Below are 22,703 nucleotides of genomic sequence, written 5' to 3' on the forward strand. Positions count from 1 at the left end.
CTGCAGCGAGACGGGGCGGGAGGGGAGACGGGCGGGGGGCGGCGGGGGGGCGGGGAGAGACAGAGACGGGGCGGGAGACGAGACCAGAATGTCATCGTTAGATGCCTGGAAAATAAAAGTCGATTCGCTCCGTTACGATGCGGGCCGGCGCTTGGAACGGCTCTCAATTTTCAGCTCTGCTCCGGCCCGTCCGAGCCGGCCGGGGAGGACGGCGGCCACTTACTTGTTTCCTGGATCTGGGCGTGGAAGGTCTGAATTTCCCTTTGGTCACCACCCCCAGAGGAGGCCTCCTGCCCTACGCCGTCCGCCTGCAGGTCAGCGAGGCCGGCCGGGGGCTCGGCCGGGGGCTCGGCCCGCTCCCCGTCGGAGGGGGCCGGGGTCGGCGGGGCCGCCTGGCTGCTCCCCTCAGTCTACAATGAAACAATGGGGGGGAGGGCGAGGGGGGGAGGGAAGGGGAGGCGGGGAGACAACGGAGGGTCAGCGGGGAGACGAGACGGGTGGAGACGGGGGTGGAGACGATGGTAGAGACGGGGCGAGACGATCGCGTCCCCCCCGCCCGCCGGGGTCGGAATTGGCCGCCTCTGCTCCCCCGGGTCGTTTACGGGCACCGGCCGCAGAGGAAGTTTTGCTCTCCGGGGACCGGGCCCTCCCGCCCCCTCGCCCCCCCCGAACCCGCCAACTGCCGTCCGGTCAGAGGTTGGCGCGGCTGCTGGGGGAGCCCTGCTCCCCCGCCCCGCCCCCAGTCGGCCACTGGCTCGGCCCATCGCCTCTGCTTTGGGGGTCCGCAAAGCTGGGCGGGAGGGGAGGATCACCGGCGGGGCCCTGCCCGTCTTCCGCCTGCCTCCTCGCCCCCCACGTCCGCCCCGGTGCTCCCTGCCATCCTCCGGGGGTCCTCGGGCGGGGCGGCGGGGTGTGCCAGAGCCGAGCAGCCCGAGGCCCGGCTTAGTGGAAAAAGCCCGGCCCAGGGCGTCAGAGGTCGGGGGTCCTAATCCCGACTCCGCCACTCGTCGGCGGCGTGACCGTGGGCGAGCCGCTTCACTTCTCTGGGCCTCAGTTCCCTCATCTGTCAAACGGGGACGAAGACTGGGAGCCTCATCGTACGGGACAACCCCGTTGCCTTGTATCTACCCTAGCGCTTAGGACAGCGCTCGGCCCACGGTGAGCGCTTCACAGATACCGTCGTCATTAACTTTAAGTTCATTCCGGCTCAGCCTCCCTTCTTCCCGCCCAGCCGTCCCCCGGCTCCACCGAGCAAAGAACCTGGCAGTCCCCGGGGCTCCCCCGTTCTCCCGTGTGGCCCGCGGCCCCCTTCCTCTCACGCCTCTCTTTCCACACACCCCCTCGTTCCCTCTCTCCGCCCCTAACCCCCTCGGGCCCGCGGCGGTGAGGTTGACAGGCGAGGCGGGGGGGAGACGGACGGAAGGGGGTGAACGGCGAGCGACGACACGGCGTGTGGGTAGATTGAGGGGCGGCGGCCGGCGGGCTCCTGCCTCCCCCACCCCCGGGCCCGCGCAGCGGGCTGGCACAAACCCGGGGCGCGTCCCCGTCCCCCCTCCCGACCCCGACCGGTTCGCGCGCCCCCGGCCCCCGGCCGTACCTTCACGGCGCCCCCCGCGGGCAGGTGGCCCACGTTGTCCAGGGACCCCACCTTGGCCTGGGCCTTCTCTTTGAAGTTCAGCTTCTGGTTTTCGATCTTGACGTCTCCTCCCCCTGGCGTGGAACGGTGCGGTGAGCTCTCGGGCCGGTCTCGGAGGGGCGGGGGCCGCCCGGGGACCTCCCGCCCCCCCCGGCCCCCCCTCTCTCCTCTTGGGCCACGTGGAGGGTGGGGGAAGGGGGGAACGGCCGAGCCGGCTCCGGCCCTCGCTCGTAGCTGGGCCCGGGGGGCGACCCGCGGGCGAGGGAAAGCCCGGTATAGGCCGGAGCCCCGTGGGGACCGGGAGGCAAGCCAGGCGGGTGCCAGTGCCGAGGCGGGGTGGCACGGAGAGGGGCGGGGAGGGGGCAGACCCACCCCCATTCGTTCACAGGGAACGGCCCGGGCTGCCGGAGCCGGGACGCCACCCCGGTTCCGTCCGTCCACACCGGACCGGAGCCCCGCCCGGCCAGAGGCGCCCCCGCTATAGCGGCACCGACGCCCCGGCCCACGGGCAGCCGGGGGAGGGGGGCGTGCGGGCAGCCGGCTATCCCGTCCCCGCTCTCCACGAGTGGCTTCCGCCCGGGTCCTTCCTTCGGGGGACCCTCCCCCCGGCAACGTCCGCCAGCCCGCGTCCGCCGTGCCCCCCGCCCCGTCCGCCCGACCCCGACGCCCCGCCCTCACCGGGTTTGTGCTTGATGTTGGCCTTGGAGCCGCACCTGGAGGACACTTTGGACAGGTCGACTTTCTTGTTCTGGATCTGCACCTGCCGGGGCGGGGATGGGGATGGGGCGGGGAGAAGGGGAGACCCGAATCAAAGGACCGTCCGGGCCTGGCGTGGCCCTTCCTCTCCTGCTCCTTAAAACCACACGGGGTCCTGACCGCCTCCTGGCATCCTCGGTGTTGGGGGGGGATGGGGGTGAGGCGTCTCCTCCACACCTTCACCCCGTTAGTGCCGGAAGAGGGTCGACCGGGCCCAAGGGGCTCTGGGGGTGGGGCAGGTCCTCAAAGAGAAGACGCACTCTGACCCCGGGGCTCAGGGGTCCCGGCCGCCCCGGGGCGGGGAGAGCCGGGGGGCTCCGGGCGTCGGCCCCACCTCCAGCGCCCCGCATCCTCCGGAGCCCGGAGGGGCCTCTCCTCCGCGAGCCGGCGGCCACCCGAACCGCGGGCTGAAGAGGCCGCTGCGTGTCGCCGGCCCACGGGACCTCGCCCGCTGCCCCCTGCCCCCAGGGTCGGACATGGCCGGGCTCGGGGCTGCGGCGACGCCCCCTCCCCCGCCCTCCCCGTCCCCGGGGCCCGCCGGACCCGCCCGCCGCTGCCCATCATCGCTGCCCCATCACCGCCTCCCGTCTCCGCCGTCGGGCCCGATCCGGACCCCCTCCCTCCCCTGCCTTCCTCCTTCCCCTTCCGGCTCCCGGCCCCAGAGCGGCACCTGGGCCTCCCGAAGCCGGGGCGCTGTCGCCGTCGGTCACGGCCGGCGGGTGGCTTAGACCAGCGTGCCCACGTCCCCGCTCACACACTTGAGCGCGCACACAAACCCACGCACACCCCCCGCTCCAACGCCCACGTGCCCCGGGAGGCCCCCTTTCAGGGGCCCGCTTTAATCCGCCGTCCGACTTCTCCCTCTCTGTTCCACTGGTAGCCCCCCTCCGGGACGGGGCCCGGGGTTGCCCGGGGCTTAGCGTCTACTCCGTTCCGGTTTCGCGAAGTGCTTACTCGCGCACACATCCCCTTCCTACACACACAGGGGCACTCGGTACGGCGCCCCGCACACGGCGAGCCCTCAACCAAGACGACCGATTGACGCCTCGGGGTCCCCCTCCCCGGCCTCGCCGCCCACGGCTAGTAATCCTGCATCGGGCCCACCCGGGTGCACGCGGACACCCGCCCGCCGCCCGGCTCCCCGCGGCCCCGCGGTTCCTCCCTCGGGAGGCCGGCCTCCACGCCGTCCCGGGCGAAGCCTTCCCGCCGGGAGGCCTGGCCGGGCGGAGCGGGGTGGACGGCACCGAGCGTGGAGGGCGGGAGGAGGGCGGAGGTCGGGGGGGCGGAGGAGGAGAAGGGGCGCCACGCGGTGCAGGAGGAGAGAGGAAGAGAGGAAGCAGAGCCGCCCCGGGCCGAGGGGCCGCTGGGGGTCTTTCTACTCACACTGGCTCTGCTGGGGTTCGGTTTGTGGGCCGGGGCGGCACGGCTGCCGGAAGCCGGCTTGGGGGCGATTGGAACCTGGAAACGACAAGCGCTTTACTCACTGGCCCGGGGGCCGGCGGGCCCGCGGGCTAGGAGGAGTCGTGAGGGCAAGGAGCAGGCGGGGAAGGGGTCGGGGGGAGGTCTGCGGGCGTGCGAGGGGGCGCGGGTGAGAGCCGGGGGGGGGGGGGGACGCTCCCCGCCGATCCCCCGTTCCCGTCGACCCAGGGCCCGGGGACGCAGCCGGGCGCGGGGCGGGGGCCGGAGGCCTGCGACTCGCCGGATCCCGGGGGACCCCGAGCCGGGCCGAAACCCACCCCGGAGGGGGCGCCCGCCGCCTCACGAGGGAACCGGCCCGAGTCTCCGGGACCCCCCCGCTTCTCCCCGGGACCCTCCCGAGGGCCCCCGCCTCGGCCCCCTGGCCCGAGGAGGCCAGAGTGGACGGGAAGGGAGAGTCACGGCCGAACCCCCGGCTCCCCATCGTCTCCCCGGCCTCCGGCCTCCCTCCGCTCGCCCCCCGGCCCGGGGGCCGTGCTCCTCTCGGGCGGGCTCCCCTAGCCCCGGGGCCTCCGCCCTCCTCCGGCGACCCCGTAGAGACCGATGCCGAGATCCTCCCTCCCGCCCCCGTCCGTACGCACGTACGCACACACACGCAGACACACGCCTAAGCCGCCGGGTCCGGGGAGGGGACGCCCGGATCCCGAGGGCCCTGCGGCTGCCCGGGGGCCACCCGCCTTCTCCCCGTCGCTCCGCGCGCGGCTGCGTACGCCGGCCGGGCCGGGGTCGGCGGGAAGACGGACGCAGGCGGACTCGGCCCATACTTACATTCCCCCCTCCAGGGACATGCTTAATATTGTCCTTGGAGCCACACTTGGACTGAACGTGGCTGTAGTTGGCTTTTTTGAAGACTATCTGGACCTGGAGCGGTTACACAACGGAAAAACGACACAAGGGGAAGAGGACCGGTTAGTGCCGGAAGGCGGCGGGGACGGGCGCCGGGACGGGTTGTGCCGGCGCCCGCGGGGGGCCGTGGGGTCGGCGCGGGGGGCCGCGGGGGCCGGAGCTTCGGCTCGGGCCCGGCGCCCGGAGGGGCGAGCGGGAGGAGGAGAGGGAAGGCGGACGGGGCGAGGCGAGGAGGTGAGAGAGAAGAGACGGAGAGCGGGCGGGAGGTGGCGGAGGGAGGAGGGCGGACAGACGGGACACACAGAGGCAGACGGGGGCGGCGGCGACGAGACCCGCTGGGGCCGAAACCCGTCGCGGCTCGGATCGCGGCCCGGCCGCGTGGGCCCCCGGTCGCCCCCGTCGCCGACCGGGCGGCCGGCCCTCTCGGGTCCCGGGGGGCCGCCGGGGACGGGCGCCGTTCGGACCCCGTCGCCCGAGGGCCCGGGCCTCGCGTCACGGGCACGCACGCACCCACACACGCGTCCCCGAAGTGGCTTCCCTTAAGGCCCGCCCCCGTAAACCCGAGACCGGACCCCGGTTTTCCAATCCGCTAGACGGTAAAGCTCCTCTAGGGCAGGGCCCGTGGCTGCCGAGGACTCTACGCTCCCGCGTGCTCGCCGCTGTGCTCTAAACACAGTAGAACGTAATCCCGAGGGATGGGAATCGTGACAGACTATCGTCCTCTCTCTGGGGTGGACAGCCCCGCCCACCTTAGGGTGGAAGCTCTTTGAGGGCGGGTCTCCCGGTCCCTAGCTCGGCCCGACTCTCCCCCGCGGCGGGTGCGGGGCTGCCCGGACTCCGTGTGCGGTAAATAGCCATCGGTCGACGGAGGGCATCTCCGCGCGAGACGTGTCCCACCCCCGCATCCGGCCCGGCGGAGGGAGGTGGGAGCCCGTGGCGCGGCTCCTCTCTCCGGGCGGACTCCGCCCTCGCCCGCCCTGGAGTTCCTGCCTGCCGCGGGCCGGGGGGGCGGGTACCGCCCTCCGGCCGCCCCGGCTCCCGAGCCGGTCCGGGGATCCCTTCCGGGGGCCGGCAGGGAGCGGCCAACCCCGGGGTCCGATCCCCTTTCCCATCCGCCGCGTCCCCACGCGCGGTGCTCCTCTCCTGCGCTGCCCCCCACCAGGGCAGGCCACGGTTCTGCCCGTCTCCCTGTCAGCCTGGAGGAAGCGAGCTGGGGGCAGGGGCGGGGCCGGGGAGGGGCAGAGGCCGGCCTTCCCGAGAGGACGACGGTGCCTCTCTCGTCGCCCGGCGCAGGGGCTCGGCGCCCCCCCCGGGCCCGTTGCCAAGCGGCTGACGTCGGGCCTTCTGAGTGATCCGGCCCGGGCCCCGCCCGGGGTGCCCGCCGGGCAACGGGAGCCCGACGAGCTTGGGGCAAAGGCCCCTCAGCCCGGGCCAGCTAACCCTCCTTCTGCCCCACGGGAGGCCCCCGAAGACCAGTAGCAGAGAGGAGGCTCCGGAGGGTGGAGACCACCGGGCCCCGGCCCCTCGGTTCCGAGTCCCGACCGAGATCTCTGGGCTCCCAGATTCGGGGGGCCGGAGGGGGCGGGGAACGACGCGCCCTCCGATCCCGGCTCGGGGAAGCGTCGCCCGCCCGGCGCCCGGCCCCGCCGCCGGAGCGACCGGCTGAGCCGGGCGGCCGAGCCGCCTGGCCCGGAGGAGGGGAGACGCACAGAGGTAGAGAGAGAGACGAGAGAGAAGTGCCAGAATCCAAAACAGAGGGGGTAAAAGGTCCAGGTCCAAGGGGAGGCGGTGGTGGCGGCCTAGGCCGGCCCGCTCTCGCTCTCCCTCCGGTCTCCTCCGCCGGGCGGGAGTCGGAACCAGAACTCACTTTGCCATTGGGCTGTTTCTGCGCACTCTCTTTGGGAGCGGAGGCGGTTTTAGTGGCGGCGGGGGCGGCGCTGGGCTCAGGCTTTCGCGCCGGACCGGCTGCCTCCGTTTTTTTCTCTACTTTGGCCTGGATGGAGACAAATCGCGCGTGACCTCGAACGGACGGACCCAGCCGCCGCGAGGAGTGAGGGCGGGTTCGGGGAGAGGGGCGGGGGGAGCCCGCCTCCCGGAGAGGACGGGGGCGGGAGATCCCCTTGGAGTGGTGAGGATCCGCCGGGGAACGGGTCTATTTTTACACGGCACTCTCCCAGGCACCTAATACGGCGCTCCGCGCCGGGCGGGTGTTCAGTAAACGTGAAGGACTGAAAGGACGAGGCGACGGGCCGAGGCCCCCCCGGGGCCGGGTCGCCGCCCTTCCCCTTGCGGCGGAGGATCAGACGGCCGGGCTCTTCCCCTCTCCGGAGTCCTCCGTGGGCTCAAAGATTAAGGCCCGGGGGGCCCTGGCGGAGCCCCACAAGCAGGTGGCTCGTACCCGATCGGGTCTGGTCTCCCTTCTGGGGACCGCGGGGGAAGGGAAGGGTCCGGGGGTGGGACGGTGAATTCTGCACGGGCACGGTTGCCCCTGTAGGCGGCTGGGACTGCAAAGTCCCAGCACAATTCACAAAGAAATAGCGTAGCCTAGTTGACAGAGCCCGGGCCCTGGAGTCAGAAGGACCCGGGTTTCAGTCCCGGCTCCGCCGCTGGTCTGCTGGGTGACCTCGGGCAAGTCGCTTCACTTCTCTGGGCCACAAGTACCTCCTTTGTAGAATGAGGGGGAAAGCTGTGAGCCCCATGTGGGACAGGGACCGTCTCTAACCTATCTGTATCTATCCCAGCACTTAGAAGAGTGCCTGGCACCTAGTAAGCGCTTAACAAATGCCATTTAAAAAAAATCTGCGCCCACACGGCGACGTGGCCGTCCCCGGGTTTGCCGAGGGCCCGGCCCTGCCCCTGGCCCGAAACGGTGGGATGGGGGAGCGGGGGCGTTCCGCGAGCCCTAATCCTCCCACGAGATCCAGCCCACGGGGACACCGACCCCACTGCCTCTGTGGGGCGAAGATGAGCCGTTCTGGGGGCCGTTCCCGGGACTCCGTGGGGCAACCAGAACCTGCCGTGCTCCCCCCTCCTGCCGGCCCGGTCCTCCTCTTTCTCCCCACCCGCCGCTGCCAACCGACGGAGCCCCCGCCCGCCGGCCTCTCCGGTCGCCGGCCTCCTCCACGGGAGCGCCGTGGTCCGGCCCCTCCCTCGGCCCGTCCTGGGCCCCATCAGCCCGCAGCCAACAACCGCCCGGCTCCGCGCCCAGACCCCAAGGGGCCCCGGAGAGAGGTAGGAGGAGGGGGCGCCGGGCCGCTGGGCAGCCCAGAGCGGCAGGCTAGCGGGCGAGGCCCCGGCACCCGCCCGCCCGCCTCGACCCGCCCTCTGGTCTGTCCCGAGCCTGCGCGGGCCCCGGCGGGCACTCACCCGCCCTCCGCCCGGCTGGTGCTTGATGTTGTCCGTGGAGCCGATCTTGGAGCGGACGTTCTTCAGGTCGGGGGCGGACAGGCTGGTGGGCGGGCGGCTCGGCCTGGGGGCCGCGGCGCTCGGCTTCGCCGGGGCGGCCTTGGGCCCGGCCGGCTTCTTCAGGTCCGCGGCGGGGGGCCGGGCGGCGGCGGGCCTGGGCTTCGGGCGGCCGGTGACGGCCGCCCCCGGCGGAGGGGGAGCGCCCCCGGCAGGGGTGCTGGGCACGCCGCTCTTGAGCAAGCCCGTGGGAGCGCTCTTGGGGCGGCTCAGGTCTGTCGGGAGACGGAGCGGGGTGAGAGGGGAGGCCCGGGCGTCCGGCCCGGGGACGAGGGAGCCGCGGCCGGGGGGAGGGCGTCGTTACCTGTAGAGGGCTTCGTGGTCGTCTTCCTGGCCTCGGCGGGCTTGGCGTCAGTCTTAATGGCTGCGTGGTGTAAACACGGGGTCAGGGCACGGCCGCTCAGGGCCGGGAGTGGACGGGGTGGGGACTAACCCTCTGGGCGGCCGCGGGGGCTCGGACTACGGAGAAGGCGCCTCTCTACGTGGCCGGAGGGACCTCCCCGGGACGCCTCCGGGTGGTGGAGCCGCCCCATCCCGAGGCTAGCTGGCCCGCTTCCCTCGACCGCTGCCGGTCAATCACATTTACCGAGCGCTTCCCGTGTGCAGAACACCTTACTGAGCGCTCACTGTGTGCGGAACACCGTACCGAGCACCGGCAGCGGACAACGGAACGACCTAACAGACCCATTCCCTGCCCGATGAGCTTACAGTCTAGCTTCTCCAAACATCCTGGCCTCGTCCACGGGGACTCCCTCTCTGAGGTTGCCTGGGAGAAGCAGCATGGCCTGAGGGCTAAGAGCCCCGGCCTGGGAATCAGAAGGACCTGCGTGTTAGCCCCGGCTCCTCTACTTGTCCGCTGTGTGACTGCGGCCGAGTCACTTGGCTTCTCCGGGCCTCAGTCTCCTCATCTGCCAAAATGGGGATTTCGACTGTGAACCCCACACCGGGTCTGGGTCCAACCTGATTAACTTCTTTCTATCCCAGCGCTGAGAACGGTGTTTGACGCATAATAAGCGCTTAACCAATACCCTCAGTATGATTTGTACGTTCCAAGCGCTCAGTACAGTGCTCTGCACATAGTAAGCGCTCAATAAATACTACTGAACGAATATTATTACGTGGGACATGGAACGCGTCCAACCTGACTGCCCCGTACCTACCCCAGCTCTGAGAACGGTGTCCGGGACACAGTAAAGTTTTAACAAATAGCATATAAAAAAAATGAGCGTAAACCCACCCACCCCCTGGTTTTTCTCCAAGTCCCACCCCGGGGGAGGGGTCGAGGGCTCCGGGAGCGGGGGGAGAGGGGATCGGGTCGGGGGGAGGCAGTACTTACAGGTGGGCCTCTTGGGAGGGGAGGCCGAGGTGCTCCTGGCGGCCGGCCCCCCGGCAGCCGGCGAGGAGGCCGCGGTGGCCCGGGGCGTGGTCGGGCCGCTCTTGGAGCCGGGCCTGGGGGCCGGGGCGGAGGCCGGTTTGGAGAGCGACGTGCGCTTCTCGGGAACCTTGGCATCGACGGCCTGGGAGGGAGGAAGCGGGAGGTGAACGTGGGCCGGGGGCCCCGGATCAGAGGGTCTGGGTGGGGGCGGCGCCCACTCTGGCGGGCAACCGGGAAGCCGGCCAAGCGGGCCCCGAGGAAACTGAATAAGCCCGGCCTCTTTTCTTGGGCCCCTTCTGTGCCCATCCGTGCCGCTGTCTGAGGTAAAGCCAACCACTTAGTGGAGGAGGAAGAAGGGGAAAGAGATGGGGTAGCTGGGGAAGAGAGAGATGTGGTAGGGGAGAGAGAGGGGAGGGGAGAGAGAGAGAGAAGGGAAGAGAGAGAGGGAAGGGGAAAGCGAGAAGGGGAGAAAGAAAGGGGAGACAGAGAAGGGGAGACAGAAGGAGAGAGTGGGGGGAGAAAGAAAGGGAGAGAGAGAAGGGTAGTGAGAAGGGGAGAGAGAGAGAGAGGGAGAGAGAAGGGGAGACAGAGAAAGGGAGACAGAAGGGGAGACAGAGAAGGGGAGACAGAGAAGGGGAGACAGAGAAGGGGAGACAGACGAGAGAGTGGGGGGAGAAAGAAAGGGAGAGAGAAGGGGAGACAGAGAAGGGGAGACACAGGAGGAGAGTCAGAGAAGAGGATACAGAGGAGAGAGAGTAGGGGGCAGAAAGAAAGGGAGAGAGAGAAGGGGAGAAAGAAAGGGAGAGAGAGAAGGGTAGTAAAAAGGGGAGAGAGAGAGAGAGAGAAGGGGAGACAGAGAAGGGGAGACAGGAGAGAGTGGGGGGAGAAAGAAAGGGAGAGAGAGAAGGGTAGTGAGAAGGGGGGAGAGAGAGAAAGGTAGAGAGAAGGGGAGACAGAGAAGGAGAGACAGAAGGGGAGACAGACGAGAGAGTGGGGGGAGAAAGAAAGGGAGAGAGAAGGGGAGACAGAGAAGGGGAAACAGAGAAGGAGAGACAGAGAAGGGGAGACAGACAGAGAGACAGAAGGAGAGAGAGGGGGAAAGAGAGGGGGAAAGAGAAGGGGAAAGAGAAGGGGAAAGAGAAGGGGAAAGAGAAGAAGGAGGTCGAGAAAAAAAAGCAGAGCAGAGCGGAGACAAAAATCGTCAAGAGTGACCAGCAGATGGCCAAATCTCACTCCCGGACTATGAGGGGCCTCGTCTTCCAGTTCAGTCATGATCCACCCTATTTAATCCCCAAATTGGGAAGCCGGAGAAGACTACCCGCCCTCCTGCTTTCCTTCCTTCCTCAGTGCCGCCGGACGGCCCGGGACACGCCGGTTCCCGTGGGGCGAAACGCCAAGCCAGTGCCGAGGCGGGTCCGGGCACCTCCATCCAGCAGGGACCCCTCGCCCTCCTGCGTGGCCCACGTCCGCCTCGCCAGCCGGCCGGGAGTCCGCTCCCGAGCTCCGGGCCGGTGGCGCGCGCGCGCGCCCGTGGGGCCGGGGGAGGAGAGAGGGAAACTGAGGCCCAGGGCGGCCACAGACCGGGATCCTGGGGGCGGTGAGTTGGGACCCAGCCCGCGGCTCTGGAGGGTGGCCGGGGCGAGCGAGCCCATCCGCGCCTCGGACTGGCCGCCGCTAGATGCCACTTGCCTCTCTGGGCTGCTTGGTGGTGGCCTAATGGAGCCTTGGCAGAAGGTGCTACTTTTTTTTTTGGAGTGGTAGCTGTTAAGCGCTTACTATGTGTCAAACACGGTTCTAAGCGCTGGGGTAGATACAACCTAATTGGATCGGACACGGGCCCTGTCCCGCAAGGGGCTCGCAGTCTAAGTAGGGGGGAGAACATATATTTAATCCCCCTTTTACACTTGGGGGGGACGAAGTGAAGTGACTTGTCCGAGGCCACGCAGCAAGCCCGGGCTCTTTCCGTTAGAGGCCACGCTGCCTCTCGCTATTGGCGAGACAGCCAGAGTGGCTGAATTTATGTATTGATACTAATGTCTGTCTTCCCCTGTAGCCTGTAAGCTCGCTGCGGGCAGGGAAGGTGTTTCTCGTTATACTGTACTCTCCAAAGCACTTAGTACAGTGCTCTGCACACAGTAAGCACTCAATAAATACAAACGACCGACTTACTGACCGAATCCTCAGCTACCGCTGGGAGGAACGCGGGGCCTCGCACCCTCCCGGGGAGACCACGGGCTTAGCCGGACACTGCCCGGCCGGCCCCGGGACCGGCCGCTCCGGTCTCTCCCTCCGCGCCGTGGGCTGGACGGGGCGGGCGGCGGGAAGGAGATTTGGGCGGGGACGCGGTCCTCGGCTGGCTGAACCGACCACTCCTTCGGACCCCTCCTCGTTTACGAAGACACGGAGACCATCGCCGGGCCTCAGTCCTTCCCCTCCGGGCCGTGGCCCCGCGGCGGTCTCCGGTCTCGCTGACCCGTTTCGTGACCTCCTGGCTGGGGGTGGGTACGGGGAGGGCAGCGGGTCCTCTTTCACGGGGACGCGTTGGGCGGAGTACCCCCGCGGCGGCCGGAGGGCACCGGCGCGGGCCCGACGGCAGCGGAGGCGGTTGGGAGACCCCGAGCGTCTTGCGTGAGGGAGCCTGACCGAGGCGGCGGAGGGGCTCGGACCCACCCGGCGCCATCCGGTTCCCCACCCAAACGGTCCCCGACAGAGGCTCCGACCGCCAGAGGGCGGGGAGTCGCGCCTCGGTTTACCCTTAGGCGGAAACCTCCTCCTCTCCCCGTCCCTCCCCGGTCTCCCCACCGCCCGGGTAGAGAGACGTGCCCGACTCGGGTCCTCTCCGGGGTCGGCCATCCCCCCACAGACCGCGGGGCGCAGAGCGCCGCGCGGAGCGCTTGGAAGAGAACCAGAGAGGGAAGAGAGGCGAGCCCTGCCCTCGGGGACCGGCGAGTCCGGTGGGGCCAGGGCTGCCGCGGCTGGCTGGGCGGGCAGGCCGAGGGGAGAGGGGGCCGCCGCCGCGAGGGCGGCCTCTTACCTTTGGCTTGGCGTCTCTCGGCGCCAGGGCGGAGGGTCGCGCGGTGGTGGTGGCCGGGCGTTTGGGGGTGGCGGCCGGTGCCGGGCCTGGGGCGGGGCTCATGGGCTTTTTGCTCGCACCACCAGGGGTGGAAGCCGGCCGCTTAGGGGTGGCGGTGGTGGAGGAGGAGGTGAGCGGTTTGGCTTTCGGTGTCGCGGTCTTTGCCGATGGAGCGGTGGCCGAAGGCTTGGGGGAGGGGAAGCGGGGGCCGGCGGGCGAGGGCGGTAAAATAAAAGAATAAAAAGCAAACGTCCAACGACACGCACGCACGCACACGAACAGAAAAGACAAAAGAAGAAGCGTAAACAGCACTTTTCAAAAGTAAAATCTCAAGCGATGAAGGCAAAATGGGAGGGCGAGCTGAGGGTTCCGTTTTCTGAGCTCGGCGGCGGGGGCTCGGAGATGGGGACCCAATCCGCACCAGGAGGAAGAGCCGGGCCCACCGTAGGCTGCCCCTCGTACGCCCCCAGATGCCGTTGGGCTTCCTCGGCGGGGGTTGGACGGCGCCCTTTCCCGAGGATTCTCCGGCCGGAGACCGGTCGGCAAGACGGCGGGCGGCCGGAGCGCTAGCCTTCGGACGTCCTAGCGGTGCCCCGGCCCCGCCCGCCCCCGTCTCTCCGCGGCCATTTCGCCATCGCCCCCGAAGCCAGAGCGACAGGAGGCCCGGGACCCGAGGCCGGGCCGGCTCAGAAGACGGAACACCGTGGATCGAGGTCCAGGCGGGGTCGGAGGGGAGGGCGGCGCCCGGGACGACACCTACCTTCGCTTTCTTCTCGGGGCTCGGGGGGAGCAGCTTGTTCGGAGGAGCCGTGATGTCATTTCCGGGCAGGGTCACGGGCGGCGGCTGGGCGCCTTCGGCCTCGGCTGCGTCCAGAGGGGGAGAACGGGCGTCAGGCCCCGCGGAGCCGGCGGGCCCCCCTCCCCGCCGCCGCCCGGTCCCTCTCTCGTCCGAACCTCCGGGCCCAGCGGAGGCAGGGACGCCCGGGACCCCCCCCGGCCCCTCCGAGGCCGGGGAGCGGAGACGACCGGAAGGGCGCCCCGCCGTGCGGGCAAGCCGGCCTTAAGATACCGGAGCCCGGCGGGTCCTTCCGTGGGGAGGATGCAACCTGAGTGGGCTTCGGACAAAGGCCGATTGATGGATTCCGTCCTGGCTTCGGTCCGCTCCCCGGCCCCGGGGGAGGGGCGGGAGCCCGGCGAAGCGCCGGCTTCGGCGCCCGGGCACAAAGGCCCGCTCTATTCCCCTGCCTCGCAGGGAAGATGAATGAGGGGAAGGGGCGGGGACGCCCAGCCCCCTGCCCCAGTTCTAGCAGCGACCCAGATTCCCAGCGGGGGCACGTGGAGAGCCGTGAAAACAGCCGTCGTCGTGCCCCGGGGCACCGCCGGCCGCCCGGGCCGGTGGCTAACCCAGGCCGTTTTCTCCATCCCGCCCGCCACCTGCGGGTCTCAAATGTTGGCATTCTTGCGGCCGCTGCCATCGCCACCCTGTGCCTGGGCTTTTTTATTCATAACAGTAATAACTGGGGGATTTGGTAAGCGCTTACTATGCGCCAGGCACCGCACTAAGCCCCGGGGCGGATACGAGATCATCGGGGTGGACACAGGCCCTGTCCCGCACGAGGCTCGCCGTCTCAACCCCCCGTTTTCCAGGCGAGGGAACCGAGGCCCAGGGAAGTGAAGTGACTCGCCCAGGGTCACACGGCAGGCAAGTGACGGGGCTGGGGTGAGAACCCGGGTCTTCTCTCCACTAGGCCACACTGCCTTCTTGGCCTCTAAAGAACAAAGTAGGCTCTCCACAACGCTCCTTTCCAACCGTGAGCCCCCTTGATGATTCGCTTGCCCACGCTCAACCGAGAGTCGGTCCGGCCGAGACTAAAGGCCCGGAGGTTGATGAAGAATCTTTGGAGGGTTTGGTGGGATCTGTGGAGAATCTCTAACAGGGAGGTCCAGGCTCTAGCTCCCTGATATTTCTGACCCCCCCCCTTTTCAGGGGTTTAGGCCGGTCCGTTTCATCAGCACCCCGCTTCTCTGCCCGTCCCGTTCACAGATGTCAACCCGCGGAGGGTGCCGGGAGAGCACTTTAGCTCTCGATTAAATTTCCGTTCCAATAATTGAGTCTCGGTCCGAACAAAAAGTCTCTAATAACCGTGGTAGTCGTTAAGCACTTCTTGCGACCCCGAACCAAACCCTGGGGTAGGGACGACATCACCAGGAGGGACAGGGTCCGTGTCCCACATGGGGCTCTCGGTCTAAGTAAGAGGGAGAACAGGGACTGCACCCCCATTTTACAGATGAGGAATCAGAGGTACAGAGAAGCGAAGTGACCCACCCCGAGTCACACAGCAGATAAGTGGCGGCGTTAGAACGCGGAGCAGAGACGGGGAAGGGGAATCTACCCTTTCCAAAACCGGGCCCTCGGCCGCCGTGACTTCCCGGGAGAGGTGTCCCGCGGGTTGCCCAACGGAGCGGCCCGGCGAGAAGCAATGCCAGCCTGACTCCAACCCGAGCCCCCCGGGCTCCCCAATCTCGCCCAGAGCCTCCTCGCGCCTTGCCCTCGCCTATCCCGGTTCCTCCAGCGGGCCCCGGGGACGTAACCGGACGCCGGCCGAGCCCCGCGGCGAGGGGCCTCTGACAGACTATCCGCTCCGGACTGGACCGAGGTGGGGGGAGGATGCGCCCGCTGCCCTTTCACGCGGCAGCAAGCACGGTAAGAGAGATAATGGAGCTGCAGCCTGGCAGCCAGAGTCCCGCCACGGCCCCCCTCCCCAACCTCAGGACCGGACAGACGGACGGATGATGCGGAGGATGTTTCTCCAAAGAAAAACGCCCGTGAGTTTTCCGCTGAAAGGTCCTCTCCTTCCGCCAAATCGACCCCGTACGTCTACCGCGGGAAAACTCCGGCCCGATCCCTCGGGCGGTAAATTGGCGTCTGTTCTGCTTTTAATTCGAGGAGGCCGGCAGCGTCCTCGGGAGGCCGGGCCTTCGTTGCCCGGGGTATCTCGGACCGCTGCCAGACCCTAATCGGGTTTGGCTCGTCAGACTGGGCGTCTGCCCGAGGAGAGCAACGGCTCGGCTGGCTCCGGCCTCCACTCCCGACGGCAGATCCCTTAGAGGGAGCCTGGGGGGAGATCCGCCCGGACCCTCCGCGGGGAGCCCGTCCCCCGACGGAAAAGAGGCCCCGGAGAGGAGAGCCTGGCGTCCGAGACCACGGCTCCCCAGGGTGCAGGCCGGCCCGACGGCCCGTACGCTTCGCTCCTCTGTCAACCTTCTCACCGGGCCTCCATCTCGTCTATCTCGTTGGCGACCTATCGCCCACATCCCGCCTGCGGCCTGGAACGCCCTCCCTCCTCAAATCCAACCGACAATGGCTTCCCCCACCCCCGCTTCAAAGCCTTATTGAAGGCCCATCTCCTTAGGGAAGAGGCCTTCCCTAAGCCCCCTTTACCTCTTCTCCCACTCCCTTCTGTGTCACCCTAATTTGCTCCCTTTATTCATCCCCCTCCCAGCCCCAGAGCACTTGGGTCTATAACCGTCATTTAATTATTTTTATTAACAACCGTCTCCCCCTCTAGACTGTAAACTCATTGTGGGCAGGGAATGTGTCTGTTCTGTTTCTCTACTGTCCTCTCCCAAACGCTCGGTACACCGGTCTGCACACAGTAAGCGCTCGATAAATACAACTGAGTGACTGAATGACTCGGGGGCTCGGTCTTAAAGGTCCAGGGCCCTGAGGAGAGGTCAGAGCCAGTAAGAGAAAAGGCTACGGCCCCCCCCAACGCATACCACCCGGGGTCCCCCCGGCCTGAGCAACGACTCCCGGGGTGGACCGCGGTCCTCACGGTTGTCCTCTCGGTCCCTCCCTCAGCCGAGCGACACCTGCTCCTCCTTCAATCGAGTTATCGATCGCTCGGCGGTGTTGACAGAACGTTTCCCCTGTGCCCTCACCGCAGATCATTAAGGCAGGGCATTTCCGCCGGCGGGTCTGAATCCGGTCGAGCCGAGGAGGGAACGTGGACGGACTAGGCGCGCTGCCTATTAAAGCCGGTGTGGCTTCTGGTGTTCCCGGATCCCGCGTCGTGCCGGCGAGGCCGGTCCACGGCACGAGCCCGGGCGAGGCCGGGACCAGCGAGTACTCCGCCCGCGGCCCACCCTGCTCGATTCCTACCCGGCCCTCACGACAGCCCCCCAGGTCCCTTGAAATCGGAGCGGATGCCGACGGCGGGAATGATTAGCGTGCCCCCTTTAATGGCCGGATTCAAACTCGCTTCGGCTTTCAACCAGTCCCTTCGGGGGATCTGATCAGCTATTCGGTCGGGTCAAGGTCGAAGCGGGACAGTTAGTAAAATGGCTGACTAGCTTCCCATCTGGTCCTGGCCAAAAATCAGCTCCTTGGCAGGAGTAGAGGCATGGGGCTCACAGTCACTATCCCCAGGTTCCAGATGAGGTAACTGAGGCCCAGAGGAGTGAAGCGACTCGCCCAAGGTCACACAGCAGACGAGCGGCCGAGCCAGGGTTAGAACCCAGGCCCTTCTGACTCCCGGGGCCTCCGCACTAAGCCGTGCCGCTTCGTTTCAAAAGACGCATTCCCTCACCTCCACGAAGCCGAAAGAAACACGGGAGCCCACGTTTCTGCTCGGAGAATGGGGGGGCTAGAAAGGGGAAATCAAGGACTGAAACCCACTGGCCAGAGAGCCGGGGACGGAACCGCTCCCGCCGGAGGGGCCGGAGTTGGAATCTCGGATCGCGAGGGCCGTAAGGGAGCCCCTCGGCCTCCCCCAAAACAAGGATTTCCAAGTCCTCAGAAAAGTCTGGCGCTCAGAGCCGGCTACTCGACGTGGACGCTTCTTACCCAGTCCTCTAAACTGTCAGCTCCTTGGGGGCAGGGAACACGTCTACCAACTCCGTTACACTGTCCTCTCCCAAGCGTTTAGTACAGTGCTCTGCACACAGTGAGCTCTCAATAGATACCACTATTAGGTACCAAAAAGGCGGCCCTTAGTACCTCAGCCAATCCCCAAGCGGGGAGTGCTCACCACAGGCTGGTCTGTGTTCCCCAGACTAGAGGGAAGGTAGTTTCAAACGAGACGGTCCCGTCGACACCTCCTCCCCACCATTCACCAGTCGACAGCCGCCATCCTGAATCCAGCAGGCTGCCAAACCCAACAGGCTCATAGAGTCTTAGCGCGGCGCTCAAGCGCTCAGTACAGAGCTCTGCAGACAGTAAGCACTCATTAAATGCGACCGAACGAACCAACAGTCTAACAGGGAAAGTATCCGCGACCCAGCGGGTAGAGTCCGGGCCTGGGAGTCAGAAGGACCTGGGTTCTAATCCCGGCTCCACCGCTCGTCTGCTGTGCGCCCTTGGGTGAGTCCCTTCACTTCTCTCGGCCTCGGTTCCCGCATCTCAAAATGGGGATTAAGGCAGTGAGCCCCACGTGGGCGGGGACCGTGTCCAACTTGGGTAGCTCGTATCCGTCCTCGTGCTTAAAACAGTACCTGAGGCGTCATTAGGGCTTACCGGATACCGTGATTATTATTAATTCTTATTATCTGGGGGGGAGTTGGGGATTTCCTGACGGCTCAGACGGTCTTTCTGAGGAAATATCCTAAAATGGGGCAAGGAGGGAACGTTCCCTTGTCCCCTGCGCCATCTACTGGCGATGCCCGGGGCCATGCCCCGCTGGGCACGGGCGGGCGTCCCCCGGGCAACGGCCGCGGCCGGCCTCGGCGACCGAGCCGCGACGCCGGCATCACGGGCGGCGACGGCACGTCGGACCCGGTGCCGCCGTGACGCCGCCGAGGGAATCGGGGGGGGGGGGGGGGTGCCGCGTGGCGGGCGTCTCTGGGTCCGTCACGGCGGGGGTGGAGAGGACACCCCGCAACCCCGACACCCGCTGAATGAAGCCGCCAGTGAAGGGTGGAGCGGGCTGCGTGGCTCCCCGGGAGGAGACCCCCGGCGGGAGGGAGAGCGGGGGGAGGGCGTCGTCCGCGAGGCCGTGGCGACCGCCCAGTCGGGACGTAGGAGCGGGAGGGGAGGGAGGGATGGAGGGAGGGAGGTGGGGGCTCCCGGCGCCACCTGCTCCGGAAACGAGCCGTCCTCCTCCGGGCAGGAGGGACCATCTTCCCCTTGGATTTGCTGTTGACGGCTGAGGGCGGGGGAGGGTCCGGTGCCGGGATTCGGACACGCGTTACCCTTCGATCACCGTGGAGATCGACTGAATATTCCTTTCTTTTTTTTTTAATGGTATTTTTTAAGCGCTTACTCTGTGCCAGGCGCTGTTCTAAGCGCCGGGGTAGAGACGGGCTCATCAGGTTGGACACAGTGACCCGCGTCGTCAGCCAAGCTCCGGACCCCCCAGTCCCTCCTACAGGTACACGCACCCACCCTCCCTCGTCAGGGTCCAGACGTGAGAGCCGGACGGGTCTCCCGGCCACCCCCCGGGGGGGTGCGGTGTGGCCCAGTGGCTAGTGCCCGGGCCTGGGAGTCGGAAGGACCTGGATTCTCATCCCGGCTCTGCCACTTGCCTGCTGTGGGCCCTTGGATAAGTCACCTCACTTCTCTGGGCCCCAGTTCTGTCATCTGTCAAATGTGAACCCCGCGTGGGAGAGCATGGGCCGGCGGGTCAGGAGGTCACGGGTTCTAGTCCCGGTCGGTCTGCTGTGTGACCGTGGGCAAGTCACTCCACTTCTCTGTGCCTCGGTGACCTCATCTGTAAAATGGGGACCGAGACTGTGAGCCCCACATGGGCCAGGGACCGTGTCCGACCTGATTAACTTGTTTCTTCCCCCGGCATTTCGTACAGTGCCCGGCACATAGTAAGTGCATAGCGAATATCATCATTATTATTACTACATAGTAAGCGCCTAACAAAGATTTTTTTAAAAATGGCCGTCATCAGTCCCCCTACCCCTGCCGGAGCGCACCCCCTGCCACCCTCCGGGCGGTCTAATGGTGAGCGCTGGGAACTTGGTCATTTTCTCTTCCCCCTGAGGGAGGTGGTGAACAAAATTCTAGTGGTTTCTCCACCATCTGGGCTCTGACTCAAGGAAAACTGATTAAGACAGCTCCCCGGGGGTGGGGGTGGGGGGGTCCCGTCTCTCGGACTAGGGCAGCGGAAACATCGCATCGAGCGATCTGGATCTCTCGCTGTCCCTGCTGCTGGAGAAAAACCAGCCACAGAGCCCACGGCGAGAGAGGAAATGGAACCGGAACCCGTACGGAAACCATGTGGCCTAGTGGAAAAGGCCGGGGCCTGGGAGTCGAAGACCTGGGTTCTAATCCCGGCTCCATCGCTCGTCCGCTGTGGGAACTTGGATGAGTCACTTCACTTCCCCGGGCCTCGGTTCCCTCGTCCGGACAATGGGGACTGAGACTGTGAGTCCCATGTGGGACGTGGACCGTGCCCGATCTGACTAGCTTGTATCAACCCCAGTGCTTAGTATAGCACCTGGAACATAGTAAGCGCTCAACAAATACCATAAACAAACAAACAAAAAAGCCCATTTCCCTTGGACCCAGCCCCTGGCCGCCAGGAGGGGAGGATAAGGTGAAGAGGGTCATGGCTATCCCCAGAGTTCTCCCTCTTTCCGTCTCCTCTGCCCCGTCAACCTCCCTCCTCCGCCGCTGCCGTATCAGGAAAGGATAACCGCGGTTTAGCGGTGGAAAAAGCGCGGACCCGGGAGCCAGGAGACCTGGGTTCTAATCCCAGCTCTGTCACGGCCCTGCTGCGTGGCCTTGGGCAAGTCATTTCCCTTCCTCTGCGGCTCAGTTCCCCCATGTGCAAAATGGCGATTCCAAACCGGTTCTCTTTCCTACTTAGTGCATCCCGTGGGGGCCTTCAGATCTTGTATCCATCCCAGTGCCAGGCACCTAATAAGCGCTTAACAACTTAATGGCCATCCTCCTAGGCATCGTCCCTTTTCCACAGGGCTCGACCTGAAAGGGGTTCGGCGTTCCAAGAGGAGAAAGCGGTCCAAGCGCTCGCCGTTGAACGCCGTGACGGCTTTTGACGGGAGAGTGAGTCTGACCAAAAGCCGACTCGCCCAATCTTCCTTCTCTTTCGCCCCCCAGCACTGAAGTGAACAGGAAACGCGTCTGGGAGTCGGAAGGTCACAGTTTCCAATCCCCGCTCGGCCACTTGTCCGCCGCGCGGCCTCGGGCAAGTCACTTCGCTGCCCTGGGCCTCAGTTACCTCCTCTGTAAAACGGGTTGAAGACCGTCAGCCCTATGCCAGACGGGGACCGTGTCCCACCCGATCCGCTTGCATCCACCCCAGCTCTTAGTACGGGACCTGCCATATAGTCAGCGCTTAACAAATATCATTACTGTTATTATTACTGATAATTATGCTCGGAAGAAGGACCTCGAGGTACTTTCGGAGAAACCGTCTATCCCGCCTTTCTAAAAGGCTGCTCGTTACCCCGCCCCCGCCATCTTTGCAAAAAACCCCCGTCATTTCTCCATTGTGTGACGGGCTGCCCGACAGCGAAGAGACAAACGGCCTGCCCCCAGCGAAACCCCTGGCCGCTCGAGGAGCCGACGCTGCGCTTAGTGAAAAACGAGGGGCCCCAACCACCCGGCGCTGAGCGACGCTCCAAGGGTTTTCAAGGATTAGCGGGGAGGGATGGGAAACGATATTTCAAATACCTGCCGCCTGGTTAAGTGCTGAGATGACTATCTCCAGCTTTTCGGGAAGCTCGGACACGGGTGCCGACAGCAGGGAACGTTAAAAACCGCCCGAAACGCCCCTTATCGCTTGACGGGGACATCAAGCTGCGTCCTGGGAGATTTTAGGCACTGCAGCCGGACACGTCGAAGTTTGCGGAGTGTTCCCCTTGGGGATCTCTCCCCCCTCCACACTCTGCAGTGAAAGGATTTTAGAGCAACGCCCGTTCGGTGAGAAGCGGCGTGGCCTAGTGGAAGGCGCCTGGGAGTCAGAAGGACCTGGGCTCTTCATCCCGGCTCCGCCGCCTGTCTGCTGTGGGTGACCTTGGGGACGTCCCGTCTCCGCTCCGCGCCTCAGTTACCTCATCTGTAAAACGGGGATACGGAGACTGAGAGCTCCACATGGGACGGGAACTCCGTCCTACTCGATTTACTTGTATCTACTCCCAGCGCCTAGAACAGCGCCTGGCACGTGTAAGCGCTTAAATAACACAATTATTCCTATTATTCTCGGTGCCTCAGTGTCCTCAACTGAAAAATGGGGCTTAAACCTGCTCTCCCTCCTACTTGGACCGTGAGCCCCAGGTGGGATGGGGAATGTGATCGACGTGATTAACCTGCACCCACCCCAGAGCTCAAAACGGTGTTTGACACACAGCAAGCACTTAACAGAAACCATCGGGGAAAAAAGACAACCCAAAACCCAGCATTCTGAGCTGCTCAACTGGAGGCCGACAGGCGACTCGATGTCCACCGTGGAACCACCGCCCGGCCCCGGCTCCTGGTTCCCACCCACTTCCTTGAAACGGCATCGTGTCGGGCACTGTACTAGACGCTGGGGTGGATCCAAGCTAATCGGAATGAACACTGTCCGTCCCCCTCCTAGTCTTAATCCCCTTTTCACAGATAAGGGAACTAAGGCCCAGAGAAGGGAAGTGTCTTGCCCAAGGTCACACAGCAGACAAGTGGCAGAGCCGGGATTAGAACCCAGTTCCCTCTGACTCCCAGGCCCGGGCTCTAGCCATCAGGCCGCGCTACTTTTCATCGAACAATTTAGGCCTCGCTGCTTTTCATCCGTTTTCTAGGGCTCCTGGCGGGAGTGGGGACCGCAGCGGGTGCTCCAGGGGGTTTCAACGCTGAGCTCTGGACCGTCAGCTCATCGTGGGCAAGGAATGCGTCAGTTTATTGTTCTATTGTTGTACTCTCCCAAGCTCTTATTCCAGTGCTCTGCACACAGTAAGCGCTCAATAAATACCACGGCTTGACGGCGGAAGAGACGCAGTCCCCTCGAGGGGCCGGACTATGAACCCGTTGCGCGCAGGGGACGTGTCTGCTCGTCCTGCTGTGCCGTTCTCCCCCGAGCGCTTCGCCCGGTGCTCCGCGCGTAGTAAGCGCTCGATAATTCCCATCGGCCGGT

The 22,703-nt window shown here is 66.1% G+C and overlaps 1 protein-coding gene across 15 annotated transcripts in view; it reads right to left on the reverse strand.

Annotated features, from left to right (window-relative positions):
- MAP4 (microtubule associated protein 4) overlaps positions 1-22,703 on the reverse strand; it is a 119,964-nt gene that overhangs the window by 2,468 nt on the left and 94,793 nt on the right. For 7 of the 15 annotated variants that reach the window (XM_029077667.2, XM_029077662.2, XM_029077656.2 and 4 more), the window contains 12 exons: positions 13,385-13,488; positions 12,586-12,810; positions 9,513-9,693; positions 8,481-8,540; positions 8,081-8,391; positions 6,582-6,707; positions 4,637-4,729; positions 3,776-3,850; positions 2,315-2,396; positions 1,598-1,710; positions 224-410; positions 18-105 (listed from right to left, as the gene is read on the reverse strand). In XM_029077667.2, coding sequence (XP_028933500.1) covers positions 98-105; positions 224-410; positions 1,598-1,710; positions 2,315-2,396; positions 3,776-3,850; positions 4,637-4,729; positions 6,582-6,707; positions 8,081-8,391; positions 8,481-8,540; positions 9,513-9,693; positions 12,586-12,810; positions 13,385-13,488 — 1,565 coding nt within the window. In that variant the 3' untranslated portion in view covers positions 18-97. Of the gene's footprint in view, positions 1-17; positions 106-223; positions 411-1,597; positions 1,711-2,314; positions 2,397-3,775; positions 3,851-4,636; positions 4,730-6,581; positions 6,708-8,080; positions 8,392-8,480; positions 8,541-9,512; positions 9,694-12,585; positions 12,811-13,384; positions 13,489-22,703 lie in introns of those variants that run through there. The other 8 variants (XM_029077655.2, XM_029077665.2, XM_029077663.2 and 5 more) reach the window with 8 other exon arrangements.

The sequence above is a fragment of the Ornithorhynchus anatinus genome, chromosome 13, assembly GCF_004115215.2.
Source record: "Ornithorhynchus anatinus isolate Pmale09 chromosome 13, mOrnAna1.pri.v4, whole genome shotgun sequence".
NCBI classification, from domain to species: domain Eukaryota; kingdom Metazoa; phylum Chordata; class Mammalia; order Monotremata; family Ornithorhynchidae; genus Ornithorhynchus; species Ornithorhynchus anatinus.